The 17,765-nt window shown below is 40.5% G+C and overlaps 1 protein-coding gene across 2 annotated transcripts; it reads right to left on the bottom strand.

The window, feature by feature from the left end:
• Positions 1 to 6,358: 6,358 nt before the first annotated feature.
• Positions 6,359 to 17,730, bottom strand: APOBEC1 (apolipoprotein B mRNA editing enzyme catalytic subunit 1). 2 transcript variants are annotated; one of them, XM_077871174.1, is made up of 6 exons: positions 17,606 to 17,730; positions 17,115 to 17,278; positions 10,721 to 10,748; positions 8,520 to 8,917; positions 8,002 to 8,120; positions 6,359 to 6,875 (listed from the first exon to the last, which is right to left on the bottom strand). In XM_077871174.1, the coding sequence occupies exons 2-6, from the start codon at positions 17,128 to 17,130 to the stop codon at positions 6,726 to 6,728; spliced, it is 711 nt and encodes a 236-aa protein (XP_077727300.1). In that variant the 5' UTR covers positions 17,131 to 17,278; positions 17,606 to 17,730; the 3' UTR covers positions 6,359 to 6,725. The 2 variants fall into 2 exon arrangements, with proteins under 2 accessions (XP_077727300.1, XP_077727301.1); XM_077871175.1 differs by having other exon boundaries at positions 17,541 to 17,654.
• Between the last annotated feature and the right edge of the window lie 35 nt (positions 17,731 to 17,765).

Genomic DNA, 17,765 nt, shown 5'->3' on the forward strand with positions numbered 1-17,765 from the left:
TGAGTATATTTGAGCAAGATGGAGATTTCAAAATTGAAAAAATTTATATTGACCTCAGAGATTCACTAAGGGTCAATCTAAACTTATTTTTCTTCAAGAAATATGATGATCATAGGTATATCCTTACTTAATATGTTATGTGTTTATTTAGAGTTTTAAGTCTTTCCCATATTGTTCTATAACTTTGTCATGTAATTCTTGTGTTACTTATGATTCACACTTTAATGACTTATCCATTACCAACTTCCCAAATCAAATTAACAAAATGTTTTTTTTTTAAGATTTTATTTTTAAGTAATGTCTACAAGTGACATGAGGCTTGAAATCATCACCCCCCCCCCAAAAAAAAAAAAAGAAATCATCACCCCAAGATCAAGATTCACATTCTCTATGGACTGAACCAGCCAGGTGTCCCATCAAGTTAGCAGGAAAATTTTTTTTTTTTTTTTTTTTTTTGAGGGAGAGAGAGAGAGAGAGAGAGAGAGACACGGGGTTGGAGGGTGGAAGCAGAGGGAGAGGGAGAGAACCATAAGCGGATTCCGGGCTGGGAATGGAGCCCCAACAGGTTCTCATAACTCTAAAAAATGACGTGAACTGAAATCAAGAGCCAGATGTTTAACTGCCTGAGTCACCCAGGCGCCTCATAGTTAGCAAAAACTTTTATTTTTTTGAAAGATTTTGTTTATTTATTCATGATAGACACACAGAGGGGGAGAGAGAGAGAGAGAGAGAGAGAGAGAGAGAGAGAAGCTGGCTCCCTGCAGGGACGCTCCATCCCAGGACCCTGGGATCATGACCTGAGCCAAAGGCAGATGCTCAAACACTGAGCCACCCAGCTGTCCCTAGCAAAAACTTTTAAAGCAAGAATAAATTGACAAAAGGTAAGTGATTGGGGGTGTGTACTATGGAGGAATATATTTAATATACAAGACAAGGCAGGGTGGCTGGCTGGCTCAGTAGAGCATATGACTCTTGATCTCGGAGTTCTTAATCAAGCTCCACATTGGGCATAGAAATGACTTAAAAATAAACTATTTCTTTTAAAGGTTTTATTTTGGGCAGCCCCGGTGGCGCAGCGGTTTGGCGCCGCCTACAACCCGGGGCGTGATCCTGGAGACCCTGGATTGAGTCCCACCTCAGGCTCTCTGCATGGAGCCTGCTTCTCCCTCTGCCTGTGTCTCTGCCTCTCTCTCTGTCTCTGTTTCTATGAGTAAATAAATAAAATCTTTTTTAAAAAATAAATAAATAAAGATTTTATTTTTATTTATTAATGATTTTAGCTCAGGTCATGATCTCAGGGTCATAGGATCCAGCCCCATTCTGGGTTCCAGCTCAGCAGGGAATCTGCTAGAGATTTTCTCTCTCTCTTCTCTCCCCTCTCCCCAGTTTGCACTCTATGTCTTTCACTCTCTTTCTCTAATAAAGAAATAAATCTTTAAAAAAATTTTTAATTAAAAAATGCATATAGGGGATCCCTGGGTTGTGCAGAGGTTTGGCGCCTGCCTTTGGCCCAGGGCGTCATCCTGGAGACCCGGGATCGAATCCCACGTCGGGCTCCCGGTGCATGGAGCCTGCTTCTCCCTCTGCCTGTGTCTCTGCCTCTCTCTCTCTCTCTCTCTCTCTCTCTCTCTATGTGTGACTATCATAAATAAATAAAAATTTAAAAAATTAAATTAAATTAAATTAAATTAAAAATGCATATAATTTTCGTATGGACATTTCCATAAGTTCCCAACCTCAGGATGCCTGGGTAGCTCAGCAGTTGAGTGTCTGCCTTTGGCTCTCTCATGAATAAATAAATAAAATCTTTAAAAAAAAAAAAAAAGTTCCCAGCCTGTATTTATGCCCCCCCCACACACCTACCCAGAAAACTGAGTTGCATTCCCCATGCCAACCCAGGAGGGCAAGCAAAGCAAGTATCTGAGCCAATCTGACTCCATTATGAAAGTTGTTTTTTCTTTTTAAGATTTTACGTATTTATTCATGAGAGACACAGAGAGAGAGAGGCAGAGAGAAAAGCAGGCTCCACGCAGGGAGCCCGATGTGGGACTCGATCCTGGGTCTCCAGGATCATGCCCGGAGCAGAGGGCCGATGTTTAACTGCTGAGCCACCCAGGCGTCCCTCCATTATGAAAATTGGTGAGATGTTGGTTACTGGCATATCCTGAATGCCCAAACAAAAAAATTTTTTAATTAAATAATTTTTTTAAAAAGCACACTGGCTTTATTTAGTTCCATGGTGTTCTTTTTCTGACCCTGGCTAAATTGCATAATCTTTCCATTTCCTAGTTTCCTCATGTGGCAGGCACTTTATGTGTTCACCAAACTCCATTTTCTTCTTTTCCTGGACCATGTTTCTGTCTTTCTTAGAGTTGAGTGGAGCCACATGACTGCTTCTGCTTAGTGGAACTGAATCAGAAGTGATGTTTGTCATTTCCAGTCCTTGATTCTAAAAGTACTCTTTCAAGGCACCCGGGTGGCTCAGTCAGTTGAGTGTCAGACTCTTGATCTCACCTTGGGTCTTGATCTCAGGGTCATGAGTTCAAGCCCCGTGTTGGATTCCATGCTAGCCATGGAGTTTGTTTGTTTGTTTGTTTATTTATTTGAGAGAGGCAGAGAGAGAGAGGCAGAGACACAGGCAGAGGGAGGAGCAGGTTCCATGCAGGGAGGCCGATGTGGGACTCTATCCCGGGTCTCCAGCATCATGCCTCGGGCGGAAGGCGGCACTAAACCACTGAGCCACCCGGGCTGCCCAACATGGAGCCTACTTAAATAAAATAAATAAAATAAAATAAAATAAAATAAAATAAAATAAAATAAAATAAAATAAAATAAATAAAAAAAATAAAATAAAATAAAATAAAATAAAATAAATTTAAAAATAAAATAAATAAAATAAATTTAAAAATAAAATAAATAAAATAAATATAAATAAAATAAAATAAATATAAATAAAATAAAATAAAATAAATAAAATACACTCTTTCACACAAATTAATGCTTTTTGTCTCTGTCTCTCTATTCTCCCATGTGTGCTCTCTCTCCTATGAGGGGCTGAATGTGGAGAACTCCAGAATTCTCCGAAGGCCATAGGACATGGAAGGAATTTGGGTCCCAAAAAACTGCACAGATCCACGACACTCTCACCCAGTTTACATTAGGCTGCAGTGTGAGGAAGAAATAACTGTTTTTTTGCATTTAGCCACTCAAAGTTTAAGATGTTGATAATTACGACAGTAAATCATCCTATAAATTCTGACTAGTAAATCTTCTGTTAAATCTTACGATGTCCTGGGATCCCTGGGTGGCGCAGCGGTTTGGCGCCTGCCTTTGGCCCAGGGCGTGATCCTGGAGACCCTGGATCGAGTCCCACGTCGGGCTCCCGGTGCATGGAGCCTGCTTCTCCCTCTGCCTGTGTCTCTGCCTCTCTCTCTCTCTCTCTCTCTCTCTCTCTCTGTGACTATCATAAAAAAAAAAAAATTAAGAAAAAAAAAAAAATCTTACGATGTCCTGGGATGCCTGGGTGGCTCAGTGGTTGAGTGTCTGCCTTTGGCCTAGGCCATGATCCTGGAGTCCCGGGATCAAGTCCCATGTCGGGCTCCCTGCATGGAGCCTGCTTCTCCCTCTGCCTGTGTCTCTGCCTCTCTCTCTCTCTGTGTCTCATGAATAAATAAAATCTTTAAAAAAAAAAAAATCTTACGATGTCCTGAGTCAGAAATAAGTATGACCTGTTCCTTGTTTCCCTTTAGCATCTTAGAAATTGGTTCCATGTAATTATTTGTCCCAAACACACGGCAAAAGTCCCTACAGTTAAAATGCAAGATGGCCTCCAGTGATTCTCACCTCCTGGGATTCAAGTCCTTGTGTCGTCCCCTCCCACATGAATCATGGCTGTCTGGCATTACCAATATAACACTGCAGAAGAAGTGGTGTATGATTCCAAGACTGAGTCATTAAAGACGGGGCAACTTCCAACTTGGTCTCTCTTAGGCAACTTACTCTGTAGAAAGCTGGCTGCCTTAAATGAGGACACCTAAGCAGCCTGGGGAGAGGCATCCTGGCAATAAACAGACCTCCCTTCAACCACTAGCACCTACTTTCCAGTCTTGTGACTGTGCCATCTGGGAAGCATATTCTCTAGCCTCAGTCAAGCCTGGAGATGACTGCATCCCTGGCTGACAGCTTCACTGAAACCTCTTGAGAGATCCTGAGCCACAAACACTCTGATAAGTTACTCATGAATTCCTGATAAAGCTGACACAATAAATATTTATTGTTGTCTTAAAGCCACAATGGACTGGAATAATTTATAAGAGGGCAGTAGGTGACATGCTCCATGACAGTACTGTTTGCTAAAATTTCTAGATTTTTTTTTAAATTCTTTTTTTTCCTCTAGCATTATTGGGACATAGTTAACATACAACATTGTGTAAGTTTAAGGGGTACAACATAGTGATTTGATATAATATATATTGCAAAATGATTACTACAATAAAGTGAGTAAACACATCCATCACCTCACATAGTTACAGTTGTGTGTGTGTGTGTGTGTGTGTGTGTGTGTGAGACTGTGTGGTAAGAACATTTAAGATCCACTCTCTTAGCAAACTTCAAGTATACAATACAGTATTGTTAAATATAATCACCATGTGGTACATTACATCCCCAGAACTTATTTATCTTAAAACTGGAAGTTTTTACCCTTTGACTACCTTCATCCCTGCCCTTCAAACACTAATCTTCTCTGTTTCTATGAATTTGGATTTTTTAGATTCCACACATAACTGAGATCATATAGTATCTGTCTTTTCTATTTCAAATAGCATAATTCCCTTAAGTTTCATCCATGTTGTCACAAATAGCAGAATTACCTCCTTTTTATGGCTATATAATCTTCGCGTGTGTGTATACACACATCTATATATGTATATATGTGGGTATGTATATAATATACATCACATTTTCTTTATTCATTCCTATTGATGGACACATAGGTTGTTTCCATGTCTTCAACTATTATAAACAATGTTGCAATGAACATTGGGTACAAATATCTTGAGACAGTGATTTCATTTTTTTTTTTTTAAGATTTTATTTATTTCAGAGAGAAAGGATACAGCGGGGGTTGGGGGAGCAGCAGGCAGAGGGAGAGGGAGAAGTAGACTCCCCACTGAGCAGTGAGCCTGACTCAGGGCTTAATCCCTGGACCTTGGGATCATGACCTGAGCCAAAGGCAGATGCTTAACCTACTGAGCCACCCAGGAACCCCAAGATAGCGATTTTGTTTCCTTCAGATATATACTCAGGAAAAACATTGTTGAATCATACTGTAGTTCTTTTTTCTTTTTTAAGTAGGCACCACACCCAACTCATGACCCTGAGATCAAGACCTGTGATCAAGAATTGGATGCTCAACCAACTGAGACACTCAGGCACCCCATTGTATTTCTATTTTTAATTTTTTGAGAAACTTCCATACTGTTTTCCATGGTGGCTCTACCAATTTACATTCCCACCAACAGTGTACAACTGTTCCCTTTTCTCCACAATCTCACTAACATTTGTTATCACTTATTATTTTTTAACATATTATTTATTTATTTATTTGAGAGAGGAGAGAGAAAGAGCATGAGCAAGGAAGAAGAGGGAGAGGGAGAAGCAGATTTCCTACTGAGCTGGGAGCCTGATGCAGGGCTTGATCCCATGACCCTGGGATCATGACCTGGCCAAAGGCAGAAGTTTAACTGGTTGGGCCCCCAGGCTGCCCATCAATTATATTTTTGATGATAGAAATTCTAACAGGTGTGAAGTGATATTTCATTGTAGTTTTGCATTTCCCTGATTATTAGTAATGTTGTACAACTTTTCACATAGGTGTTGGCCATTTGAAAATCTTCTTTGGAAAAATATCTATTCAGGTCCTTTGCCCATTTTAAAATCAGATTGTTTAGTTCTTTTGCTCTTGAGTTGTATGAGTTCATTATATATTTTGAATACTTGCCCCTCATTAGATATGTAGTTTGCAAATATTTTCTCCCATCCCATAGGTCGCCTTTTCATTTTACTGGTTGTTTCTTTGGCTATGCAGAAGCTTTTTATTTTTTATTTTTTTAAGATTATTTATTTATTTTATTCATAGAGAGAGAGACACACACACACAGAGGCAGAGACACAGGCAAAGGGAGAAGCAGTTTCTACGCAGGGAGCCCTTTGGGGGACTTGATCCCTGATCCCAGGATCAGGCCCTGACCAAAGGCAGATGCCCAACTGCTGAGCCACCCAGGCATCCCTCTTTTTTAGTTTCATATGAAATTTAGAATTGTTTTTCTATTTCTGTAAAAAAAAAATACCATTAGAATCTTGATACAGATTGCATTTATTCTACAGATCACTTTGGGTAGTATGGAAATTTTAATAAAATTAATTCTACTGACCCATGAACATGGGTTATATTTTCATGTATTTGCATGTTCTGCAATGTCTTCCATCAACGTCCTGGGTTTTGCAGTGTACAAACCTTTCACTTCCTTTGTTAAATTTATTCTGAGGTATTTTATTTTTGATGCTATTGTGACTAGGATTTTTTTTTTAATTTCTTTTTTGGATGATTCATTTTTGATGTATAGAAACACAAACTGAAAATTTCTACATTCCAAAAGCATTCACTCTTCCATGGGTTTTCAGTGCCTGATACAGAAACAGTGTCATGGAAGGAACCACTCTATTCATCTCCAAGTCACAAGAGGTTGTATCAACCCCATATCTAAAAGGATAGGAGGTGGAATTGTTTGGTAATGGCAGTCTTGAAGAGTAAGTCTGAACAATGTAAGCTGATGCTGATTTCTTCTTGAAATCTTTAAACAGGGAGGGAGATTCTGGAAGAAAAAAAAGTTAGAATAATATTTTTCTTGATACTATTATTACCACAAACATTTTGTTTTATTTTCTCTTATTTTATTTTTTTTAAGATGTATTTATTTATCTGAGAGAAAGAGAAAAGTTGAAGTGGGGGGCGGGGGGGAGTGGCAGAGGGAGAGAGAGAATCTTCAAGTAGACTCCCTACTGAGTGTAGAGCCTGACGGAGGCTGGATCCCAGGACCCCAAGATCCTGATCCAAGTCAAAATCAAGAGCTGACCGCTTGGTATGTCTGGGTAGCTCAGTGGTTGAGCATCTGCCTCTGACTCAGGGTATGAACCCAGGTCCTGGGATGGAGTCCCACATCGGGCTCTCCACAGGGAGCCTGCTTCTCCCTCTGCTTATGTCTCTGCCTCTCTCTTGTGTCTCTCATGAATAAATAAATAAAACCTTAAAAAAAAAAAAAAAAGAGTTGGCCACTTAACCAACTAAGCCACCCAAACCCCCCTACCACAAACATTTTAAAACATTAGTTGAAAGATTATTGAACAACTTTGAAGAGAATACAAATGAGACACCTCCATTTCTTCAATAGGATGACACACACCAATATAGGAAAGGAGAATATCTGCCATTCTGTAAAGCCAGTAAGTGTTGTAATAATAATGATAATAGTAGGGATCCCTGGGTGGCTCAGTGGTTTAGCACCTGCCTTCAGCCCAGGGCGTGATCCTGGAGTCGCGGACTTAGTCCCACATCCAGCTCCCTGCATGGAGCCTGCTTCTCCCTCTGCCTGTGTCTCTGACTCTCTCTCTCTCTCTCTCTCTCTCTCTCTGTCTCTCACAAATAAATAAATAAAATCATTTAAAAAAATAATGATAATTAAAAAATAATGATAATAGTAATATCAAATTAATATGGAGTCCACATATATCACAGACCAGTTTATCCTTTTCCTTCTCCCACTTACTTCCTACAAAGAGATCATTTTATTCTCACATTTTTTTCAGATGGATCAAGTAGTTAAATAACCAAATTTCAATATAAATGACAGATGGTGAGTGTACATGTCAATTTATCGGAAAAGAAGTTTGAAGAAGGATGCTTCTTTTGGCATCAGAATCTCGTCCCTTAAAGTAACTTACTAGAATTATGCAGTGAAGTTCCAGTGCATATAGCTTCATCCATAGAACAGGGTATCTTGGCCAGTGATCTTCTTTCCCAGGTGGGTAGTTGACAAAATTCCTCCAGCAGTGATCATACTCTAAGGAAACACAAATCTTGGTTCATTCAACAAATACAGCAGAAAGTTACTTTAAAGAGAGCCTCACTTATATAGTTTTTTTTTTTTCTTATACAGTTTAGATAAAGCCCAGTAGTCTATTTGCTGTTGGATATAGGCTAAACTCCCCCCAGAATCCCTAAAATAAGACAATGTAGTTTATTTGAAGACAGCTGAGAGGTTATAGTGGCAGGAATGGAGAAAGGAGTCCTCTTTTTGATATTTTCCTTACTATGAAGATCAGACCTGGTCCTTTCTCATGTTATTTTGGACTTTTACTTCTGAGACTTCCAGAGTGGGATAATCAAGCTCCTGGCCTTGAAACATGCCAGTACCACAGTCTCCCATCAACACCCAAGACTCTTTGTTTATTGTGTTTACCTGGGACTGTCATAATCTGGATAGTCACACCACTATTAATGAGATCCCTGAGTCCTTGCCGGTTTTGTGGATCCGTGTGCCAGAAAAGCCGGGCCACATAAATAACCAGAGTCACACTAGGGTGTTGACTCAAAAATCCCCTAATAGCATTGGAGCATTCCCAACAGGGACTCCAGGACAGGAACCAGGTGATGGAGCAGCGAATGGATGGGCAATACTGTCTTTCTGCAGCAAACTTTTCTATAAAATTGATTTCCACATGGTTGGTGGTGTTTTTGCCTGAGTTTCGCCAGGTCTTATGGCTTGTGCCCCACTGGATTTCATAGAGGAGGCAGGTCTCTTTACGGAGTTCTCTAGGGTCAAAGAAGCCTTCAAATTCCCAGGGTTCAATTCTCCTCCTGAAACACAAAAAGCACTCCCATGTGGTCATGCTATCTTTAGAGGGACCTTAGAAATCATTTCCTGCTCCCCTCTTCTACCAGGCAGATCTAAAACATGACATCTCAGAAAACTTTTTTTTCTATTCTATTTCTCAGTTACCTCAGGAGGTCCTTTTGAATTATCAAAGTTTCTCTCACAAGCATAGTGAAGAGATTTTTCCCAACTCATGCTATTTGGTTATCACTCTCTTTATACCATTACTTGGTAATTTTAAATTCAGATATAAAGGTGTCTTTGTTGCTCTTTTAAAGGCTTCTCTTTGGGGCACCTGTGTGGCTCAGTCAGTTAAGCATCTGCCTTCAGCTCAGGTCATGATCTCAGGGTCCTGGGATCAAGCTCCACTTGGGCTCCCTGCTCAGCAAACTGTCCATTTTTCCCTCTCTCTCTGTCCTCCACTCATGTTCTGTCTCTCTCTCAAATAAATAACTAAAATATTTTTTAAAAAATTTTAAAAATAAGCTTTCTCTTTATATTTTAATCTTTCTATCTCACCATAGAAATGCCATGTCCCAATTGTTAATCTTCATGCCTTAGTGGACTCTAACTAGATTTTTGGGCATAGAAGCCTCAAATTGCCAACAAGATTCTGTTGCCAAATGTAAGAAGAGAGAGATTCAGCCTTAGGATTCTTCCACAATAAATTCTGTATACTAATTCCTCATAAGAAAAAAATTCAAACTGCTCCCAATGACATCTTTATTCATTTATTTTCTTAAGCTTTTATTTTTAAGTCATCTCTACACCCAGTGTGGGGCTCAAACTTACAACACCGAGATCAAGAGTAACATGCTCTACTGACTGAGCCAGCCAGGCACCCCTCCCAATGACATCTTTAGATTTAATACTTTCCATGCGTCAAAGCTGGAACTCGGGGGACACTCAGGATTGTGCTGAGGGCTCTTTTTTGTAATATGGTTGAGTCAACAGCTTATTACATCCTAATATTTCCATTCATCCCTAAAGTATTACATTTATTTATTACATAGATCAATCCTTCCACCCATATTCCCTGACAGATGACCCCCTGCTATAATGCTATGTTTGAAAATGGGTATATAGTATGAAACAAAAAGATGAAATCAAAGTGACAAATGAGTTCTCCGGATTTTTCACTAGTAGCTATTCAATCATGTGATTTAAACAGAAAAGAAACAAAGGTAAGACAATAACAGAACAAAGCTGGAAGGTACTTTTTTTTTTTTTTTTTTTAAGATTTTATTTCTCCAGCCATGAGAGACACACAGAGAGAGGCAGAGACATAGGCAGAGAGAGAAGCAGGCTTCCTGTGGGGAGCCCAATGTGGGACTCAATCCCAGGACCCTGGGATCATGACCTGAGCCAAAGGCAGATGCTCAACCATTGAGCGACCCAGGTGCCCCATTGGAAGGTAATTATTATTATTTTTTTTTTTTTAAATGATCCCCCAGATGATTCTTTTTTTTTTTTTTTTTTTTTTTATTTATTTATGATAGTCACAGAGAGAGAGAGAGAGAGGCAGAGACACAGGCAGAGGGAGAAGCAGGCTCCATGCACCGGGAGCCTGACGTGGGATTCGATCCCAGGTCTCCAGGATCGCGCCCTGGGCCAAAGGCAGGCGCCAAACCGCTGCGCCACCCAGGGATCCCCCGGAAGGTAATTATTGAAACAAAAAGTAAAGTACTCTCTCTCTGCCTATGTCTCTGCCTCTCTCTGTGTGTCTTTCATGAATAAATAAATAAAATCTTCTAAAAAAATGGTCACTATGATAGTATTATTCTTACCTCAAGGTGGCATCTCCAGCTGAAGGACCTGTTGACCAAGAGATGATTATGTCAAAGAACACCCACACACAAATTTAGCTAAAAACAAAAACAAAAACAAAAACAAAAACTCTGTCTTCCAAACCTGCAAACCCATATCAGAAAATGGAGTTTAAAGATTCTCTCCAAAAAAAAAAAAAAAAAATTATCTCCAGTATTAATTGGATTGGACTACCAAGAAAAGCAAGTTTTTAAGGGCTCTGATGAAATCTATTTACCCAATCCCAAACCAAGTAATCCTCCTTAATGCTCCAACAAGAATGATTAAGTGCAATGAGAAAGTCATTCCTCAGAGGCTCTTGTGTAATTTCTATGTACTTCCATAGCATTCTGTACTTCCTTCAACATAGCAATGATGCTATATTTTGATTGGTATTTATATGCCTATAATAACACTGAATTGTAAATTATGTGGGATATGGGTTATGTATATCTTGTTCCAGATCCTATCACACTGCCTGAAACATGTTGGTTTGCAATAGGTATTTATTAAACAAATGACTGAATGAATCTCACTACTATCCATTATATATATGGGGGGGGGTGGAGAACAGCATTATGCAAAGAAAGTGGATCTCTCATATATTGCTGGTGGGAATGTAAATTGGTACAGCCACTCTAGGAAACAGTTTGGCAGTTTCTCAATTAGAAACAACAAAATGGAGGGGCACTGGGTGGCTCAGTGGTTGAGCGTCTTTTAGCTACCTTTAGCTACCAACATTTAGCTCAGGTCATAATCCCAGGTCCCAGGATTGAGCCCCATATTGGGCTCTTCAAGGGGAGCCTGCTTCTCCCTCTGCCTCTCTCTGTGTCTCTCATGAATAAATAAAATATTTAAACAACAACAACAACAGCAACAACAGCATGGGGGTGCCTGGCTGGCTCAGTCCATAGAGCTTGCAACTCTTGATCTCAGGGTTGTGAGTTCGAGTCACATGTTGGGTATAGAGATAACATTTTCATGACCCTGAGACTCTTGATCTCAGGGTCATGAGCATAGATAGAGCCTATTTAACCACAAATCAAGAGGAATGAGAAAAAGCATCTGCATAAGTGACAGGAGTGAAAAAACATTTGCAAAGTACACACAGAAAGATATTATTGAACCAATAGAAGAGAACCAGGCTTCACCTGGAGCCCAGCGGGTACTGAAGGCATTGACTGCAAAATGCTGCTGCATAGAGGATCTCAAGGGTGACAGACTTCTCCCTCTGAATCATGCTAACACAGAAGGAGGAAGAGCAAGAAGCAACAACCAGTGCCCTTAGGGAAAGAAAAGAACAATAATATTAACAGGGGAATTGGGAGCCAGGAAGTAAAAGTTGAGTCAACATGGCCATGACCAGTCATCTGAGATCTCAGTGCACAAGGTTTCAGGGAATGGAGATAATCCTGATCCTCCTTTAGTCAAAAGACTCCATGGAACAGCCAAGAGCCCTGTTTGGTTCCTGTGCCCATCCTTTTGCTGTCACATAGGGCCAGATATCAAGAATGGCCACGAAGAGCCTACTGGTGACCAGCAGGTAAGTCACCCCTGAAACCTGGCAAACTATAGTCTGTGTAGGGAAAGTGGGGGTTTCACTTATTTAAGCTTTCAACAAATGTTTTTTGGGATTTTGTTTAGTTTTTTTAGGTTTTCATTGTTGTTGTTGTTATTGTTTCTAGAGGGGGTGGAGGAACAGAAGGAGAGAGAAAGAATCGTAAGCAGGCTCTGCACCCAGCATGGAGCCTGATTCGGGGCTCAATCTCACAACCCTAAGATCGAGACCTGAGCCGAGATCAAGACCTGAGCCAAAATCAACAGTTGGAAGCTCAACTGACTGAACCACACAGGTGCCCCATCCTTTCAACAAATGTTGATGACAGGCCTACGAAATGTAGGCCTTTGAAGGACAGGAACAGGAACCAAAGCAAATCCCTATCTTTATGCTCGTGGAGTTTATATTCTAAGCCACAGATTGTATTCTCAAAGTGTCCTGGGAACCATGAGAGCATATAAGGATGATTCAAGTTCAAGTCCTGGAATTTAGAGGCCCATGCCTCTCAAAACGGAGCTTTGGAGAGATAAAATGAGCACTGGCCTCGCCTGAATTCAGAGTATTCACAGCACAGAATACTAAAACTTTGAGAACAGAAATGCAAGTCTTTTTTTTTTTATTTGGAAGCCCATGGATTTTTTTTTTTTTTTTTCAACGAGAACTCATGGTGTTTGCTCCCTGGTTATTTGAAAGATAAAATTTGTGGAAATGGGATAAAAGGACCAATAAATCAAAAGGCTCTATTGTCATTATTACCAGTCTCTCTCTCTCTTTTTTAAGATCTTATTTATTTATTCATGAGAGGCACAGAGAGAGAAAGGCAGAGGGAGGAGTAGGCTCCCTGTGGGGAGCCTGATGTGGGACTCTATCCTGGGACTCCAGGATCACGCCCTGAGCTGAAGGCAGATGCCAACTGCTGAGCCACCCAGGCATCCCACCAGTCTCTTTTCCAAGAAAGAGGAGACACAGAGCAGATGGTTCCCCCACATGATACCCTTCCTCAGTGGGCCAGAGAGGTGCATACATCACTGCCACCTCTGAGGGTGATGTGGCTATGCTGAGCTGCAGGCAGGACATTCAGTCTATCCTCCTGGCAAACCTTAACTCTGAGGTGTGTTTTGTTTTGTTTTTTAAGATTTTATGTATTTATTTGAAAAAGAGAGAGCACAAGCAGGAGGGGGGAAGGAGGAGACTCCCCACTGGGTAAAGAGCCCAATGCGGGGCTCGATCCTAGGCCCCTGGGATCAGGAGCTGAGCCAAAGGCAGACACTTAACCGACTGAGCCACCCAGGTGCCCCTGTGGTGATGTTTTTAAGCCAAGAAGAGTCAAAAGACCTGGAAGACACTTCCTCCAAAATAGGAGGCATTTTGCCCAAGGCTTTCTGTGTGTGAGTGTATGTGTGCGCGTGCATGCACGTGCACGTGTTGAGGTGTCCAGAATGTGCCACTTAGGCACAAAAATAATTTGGATTTGAAAACATTTAAAAAGAGACTGCCTTGCCCTGAAATCCCTTATTTTCCTACAAGCAGAGGCTTTCAAAAAAACTCAAAAGAAACCAATTGTCATAAATCCCATTCCCTGGAACAACCAGAGGAGATTGTCTCTTACCACTCAAGATACACGCCCACACAGACATTGTCACAAAATTATCATATGGGTATCTATTCTCCTAAGGGCCCATCTCTATTTCCTAAAAGTTTATTTGTGTTCCCATAAGTGCTCTTCTAACTCTCTGCTTTCCTATGAAGATGGTATACAAGCCCTAAACACTAACCACCTTTTTGAGTCCCATTTTTGTGAACTCTTGTACATGATTTTGTCTTTTCTTTTGCTAATCTGTCTTTTGGTAGTTTAAATCTGCAGGGGCCCCAAAACAGAATCTAAGAGGGTAAAGGAAAAGTTTTTTCCTCCTCAGTTCTGTGTATGTGTGTGGCCACTCTCTGTGCATTTGTACTAGATAGTAGAGAGTTACCCAGCGGGGAGCTATAATTCTAGCTAGAATGTGGGACATTTTTCTTTTCTTTTTCTTCTCTTGTCTTTTTTTTTTTTTTTTTTTTTTTTTTTTAGAGAAAGCGAGAATCTTAAGCAGACTGCAAGTCCAGCATGGAGCCCAATGTTGTGGGTGAGAGAGGTCTGGATCCCACAACCCTAAGATCAAGAGTCAGTCACTTAATCGACTGAGCCACCCAGGTGTCTCTGGAGTGTGAGACCTTTAAAAAGAGAAATTAGGGGATCCCTGGGTGGCTCAGCGGTTTAGCACCTGCCTTTGGCCCAGGGCATGATCCTGGAGTCCCGGGATCAGGTCCCACATCGGGCTCCTGGCATGGAGCCTGCTTCTCCCTCCTCCTGTGTCTCTGCCTCTCTCTCTCTCTCTCTCTCTCTCTATGTCTATCATAAATAAATATATAAATCTTTAAAAAAATAAAAAATTAAAAAAAATTAAAAATAAAAAGAGAAATTAACCAGATATCTAGAAAAAGGACAGAGTCAAGAAACACTATCCTAAGTGTGACCTGAAGAGTAAACCTCTTATCCTTAAGAGGATGTACAGGGAATTTAAGCACTGAGATGGAGGAAGAAGAAGGTGGCTAATATCTTAGAATGGATACATCTCAGACAATCCAAATTGGGGCCTTTGAAGCAGCAGGTCCACTCAGAGGGAGCCCTGTAGAAACAGAGGCCATAGCTATAGAAGAAGGTCATATTAATGGTGGGAGAACTCTGGGTGAAGCAGCAGTGAGAACTTCAGAAAGAAAGAATGAGATAGGGGAACCTGAGTGGCTCATTCAGTTAAGTGTCTGCCTTTTGGCTCGGGTCAAAATCCCTCCGGGATTGAGCCCTACATCAGGCTCCCTGCTCAGTAGAGAGTCTGCTTCTCTCTCTCCCTCTGTCCCTCCCACTGCTTGTATTCTCTCTCTCTCTCAAATAAATGAATAAAATCTTAAAGAAAAAAAAAAGAGAGAGAGAAAGGAGCACCTGGGTGGCTCAGTCACTTAAGTGTCTGCCTTCAGCTCAGGTCATGATGTCAGGGTCCTGGGAGCAAGCCCGCCATAGGGCTCCTTGCTCATCAGGGAGCCTGCTTCTCCCTCTCCCTCTGCCTGCTGCTGCCTCTGCTTGTGCTATTGCTCTCTGTCAAATAAATAAATAAAATCTTATTAAAAAAGAAGAAATAAGAAAAAGAAAGAGTGAGATATATTTTCAGAATCTATACCCCTTTGATGCAAGGCAATAATAGCAGTCACATGAGTTGGGATGGTTTGAGAGGAAAAAACAGACCACCTTCAGAGGAAAGCCAGGGATATTACCCAGACACTTAATAATGCTTTTAGTCTTTCCCCCAACACACACAAGAGAATTTTAGTAGAGGAAAAGCATAATGGAGTAAAAAATATTGTTATTAAAATCTAAGACTGATATATATATATATCCTCTGCTATCATCATGCTCGTATTCCCGCAAAGTCTCCTAATGGGTCTCTTTGCTTCCAAGTCTTTTCTGCTTGCCGTCACAAAGGCGCCAAAGCCAGCTAAGTATGTCTAAAGCACTATTTTAGGGGAACCTGCTTAAGAGTTCAACTGTTGATTTTGGCTCAGGTTGTGATCTCAGGATTGTGAGATGGAGCTTCATGTTGGGCTCCATGCTGGGTATGGAGCCTGCTTAAGACTCTCTCTTTCTCTCTCCCTCTCTGCCCCTCACCCCCTCACCCTCTCTAAAAAAATAAAAGAAAATTTAAAAAAAAGCACTATTTTAGTCATGGCTATGCTATTCACAAATTCTCCAAAAATTTTCTCTAAAAAGATCAAGCTCAATTTCCTTAGCTTGGCACTCAAAAGCCATCTATAATATCACTCCAGGTTTGTTTTCTTTCTTTCTCTCTTTCTTTGAACTCTTTCTTTCTTTAAAGATTTCTCTTTTTTTCTTTAAAGATTTTATTTATTTATTCATGAGAGACACACAGAGAGGCAGAGACATAGACAGAGGGAGAAGCGGGCCCAATGCAGAACTCGATCCCGGGATTATGCCCTGAGCCAAAGGCAGACACCCAAGCACCAACCCACCCAGAAATTTCTCTTTCTTTCTTTTATATTTTTATATTTTCATTTATTTATTTGAGAGAGAGAGACAGTGTGGTGGGGAAATGCAGAGAGAGAATCCTTAAGCAGACTCCCAGCTGAACACAGAGCCCAATGCAGGGCTTGATCTCACAACCCTGAGATCACAACCTGAGCCAAAACCAGTTTATTCTTTTATTTCCACACATGATCTTTATAAATTCTCTCAAGCTCTTTGTATCAGTCAAGACTCTCTTCCTTTTTGCCAAACCAAATTCTGAAACCCTTTTAGGATCCAGCTCAAATCTCACTTCAGCTGAAAATCATTTCCTTCCACATCCTAAAGTGTCCTCTCTCTCCCACGAATTTCTCCAACATTAAGTAACTGAATCTTAAATTATCAATGAATATGAGCTTGTTCTTTCATTTCTGTTGCTATTTTAAACTGTTATTTAACAGTTATACATATATATATTAACAGTTATATTTTTTACTTTATTTTATATTATGGTGAAATAAGCATTGTTGATTTGGTGTCATTTGATCAAAATCATTTGTGGATGTGAAAAGTTAGTATTAATAATAATAAACCTTGTTTAAGAATAATATCAATATATTAAGAAATAGAAAAGTTGAAAAATGCCTAAGGACAAAAGTACAGGCAGGAGACGCGCTAGCGCACGCGTGCACACACACACACACACACACACAGTTTTTGCCCTTTTCAAGAATAGAGAGTTTGCCAGACTCTGGGTCCAGTTTACCTTTGTCAGAAGCCATGGTGCTCTGTCACCGGACATTTCCGCTGGAACTATATATTGTGCTGATTGCTCTTACCAACAACATGCCTGAACGTCACAGGTGTGACAACTGCTACCTGGCTTGGGCAGAGGATGACTCAGTCCCAAGTCAGGCAGTTACTGGGTACCTAGATTGTACAAACAAGGAACAGATTAAAGAAGGACATTAGCGTGGGGATTTGCATCAATGTTTTGATAACAAAGCTTGTGATTCAAATAATTAATCCTGTAGAGTAAATCACTAAGGAGAACCAAATTTCTATGTTCTTCCCCGATAACATCCGAATTTGGTAACTTTTCCCTTTCCTTTGAGTGAAGGCTGAGAGAAGACTGACCCATCATTCCTTATTAGGGAGCACAAAGGAAGAACAAAGGGAAGAGAGTATTAACCTGTTTGTATAACCTGAAGACTAAAAAACAACAACAACAAAAAACCTGAAGACTTTCAATGTTACCTGGTGAAGATTCTGTGGACTTGCCTTTTAACTATTATTTATTTCTAACTTCCTCTTATTTTGCTCTTTGCCCTTAATCCTGTTGGAATGGGGAAGGGCACTGTTAGATGCAAAATCAGTAGGACTTTGGCCTCTGAGTTGGGCAATTAATGTACAAGTT

This window comes from Canis aureus, chromosome 25, assembly GCF_053574225.1.
Source record: "Canis aureus isolate CA01 chromosome 25, VMU_Caureus_v.1.0, whole genome shotgun sequence".
Classification (NCBI taxonomy): domain Eukaryota; kingdom Metazoa; phylum Chordata; class Mammalia; order Carnivora; family Canidae; genus Canis; species Canis aureus.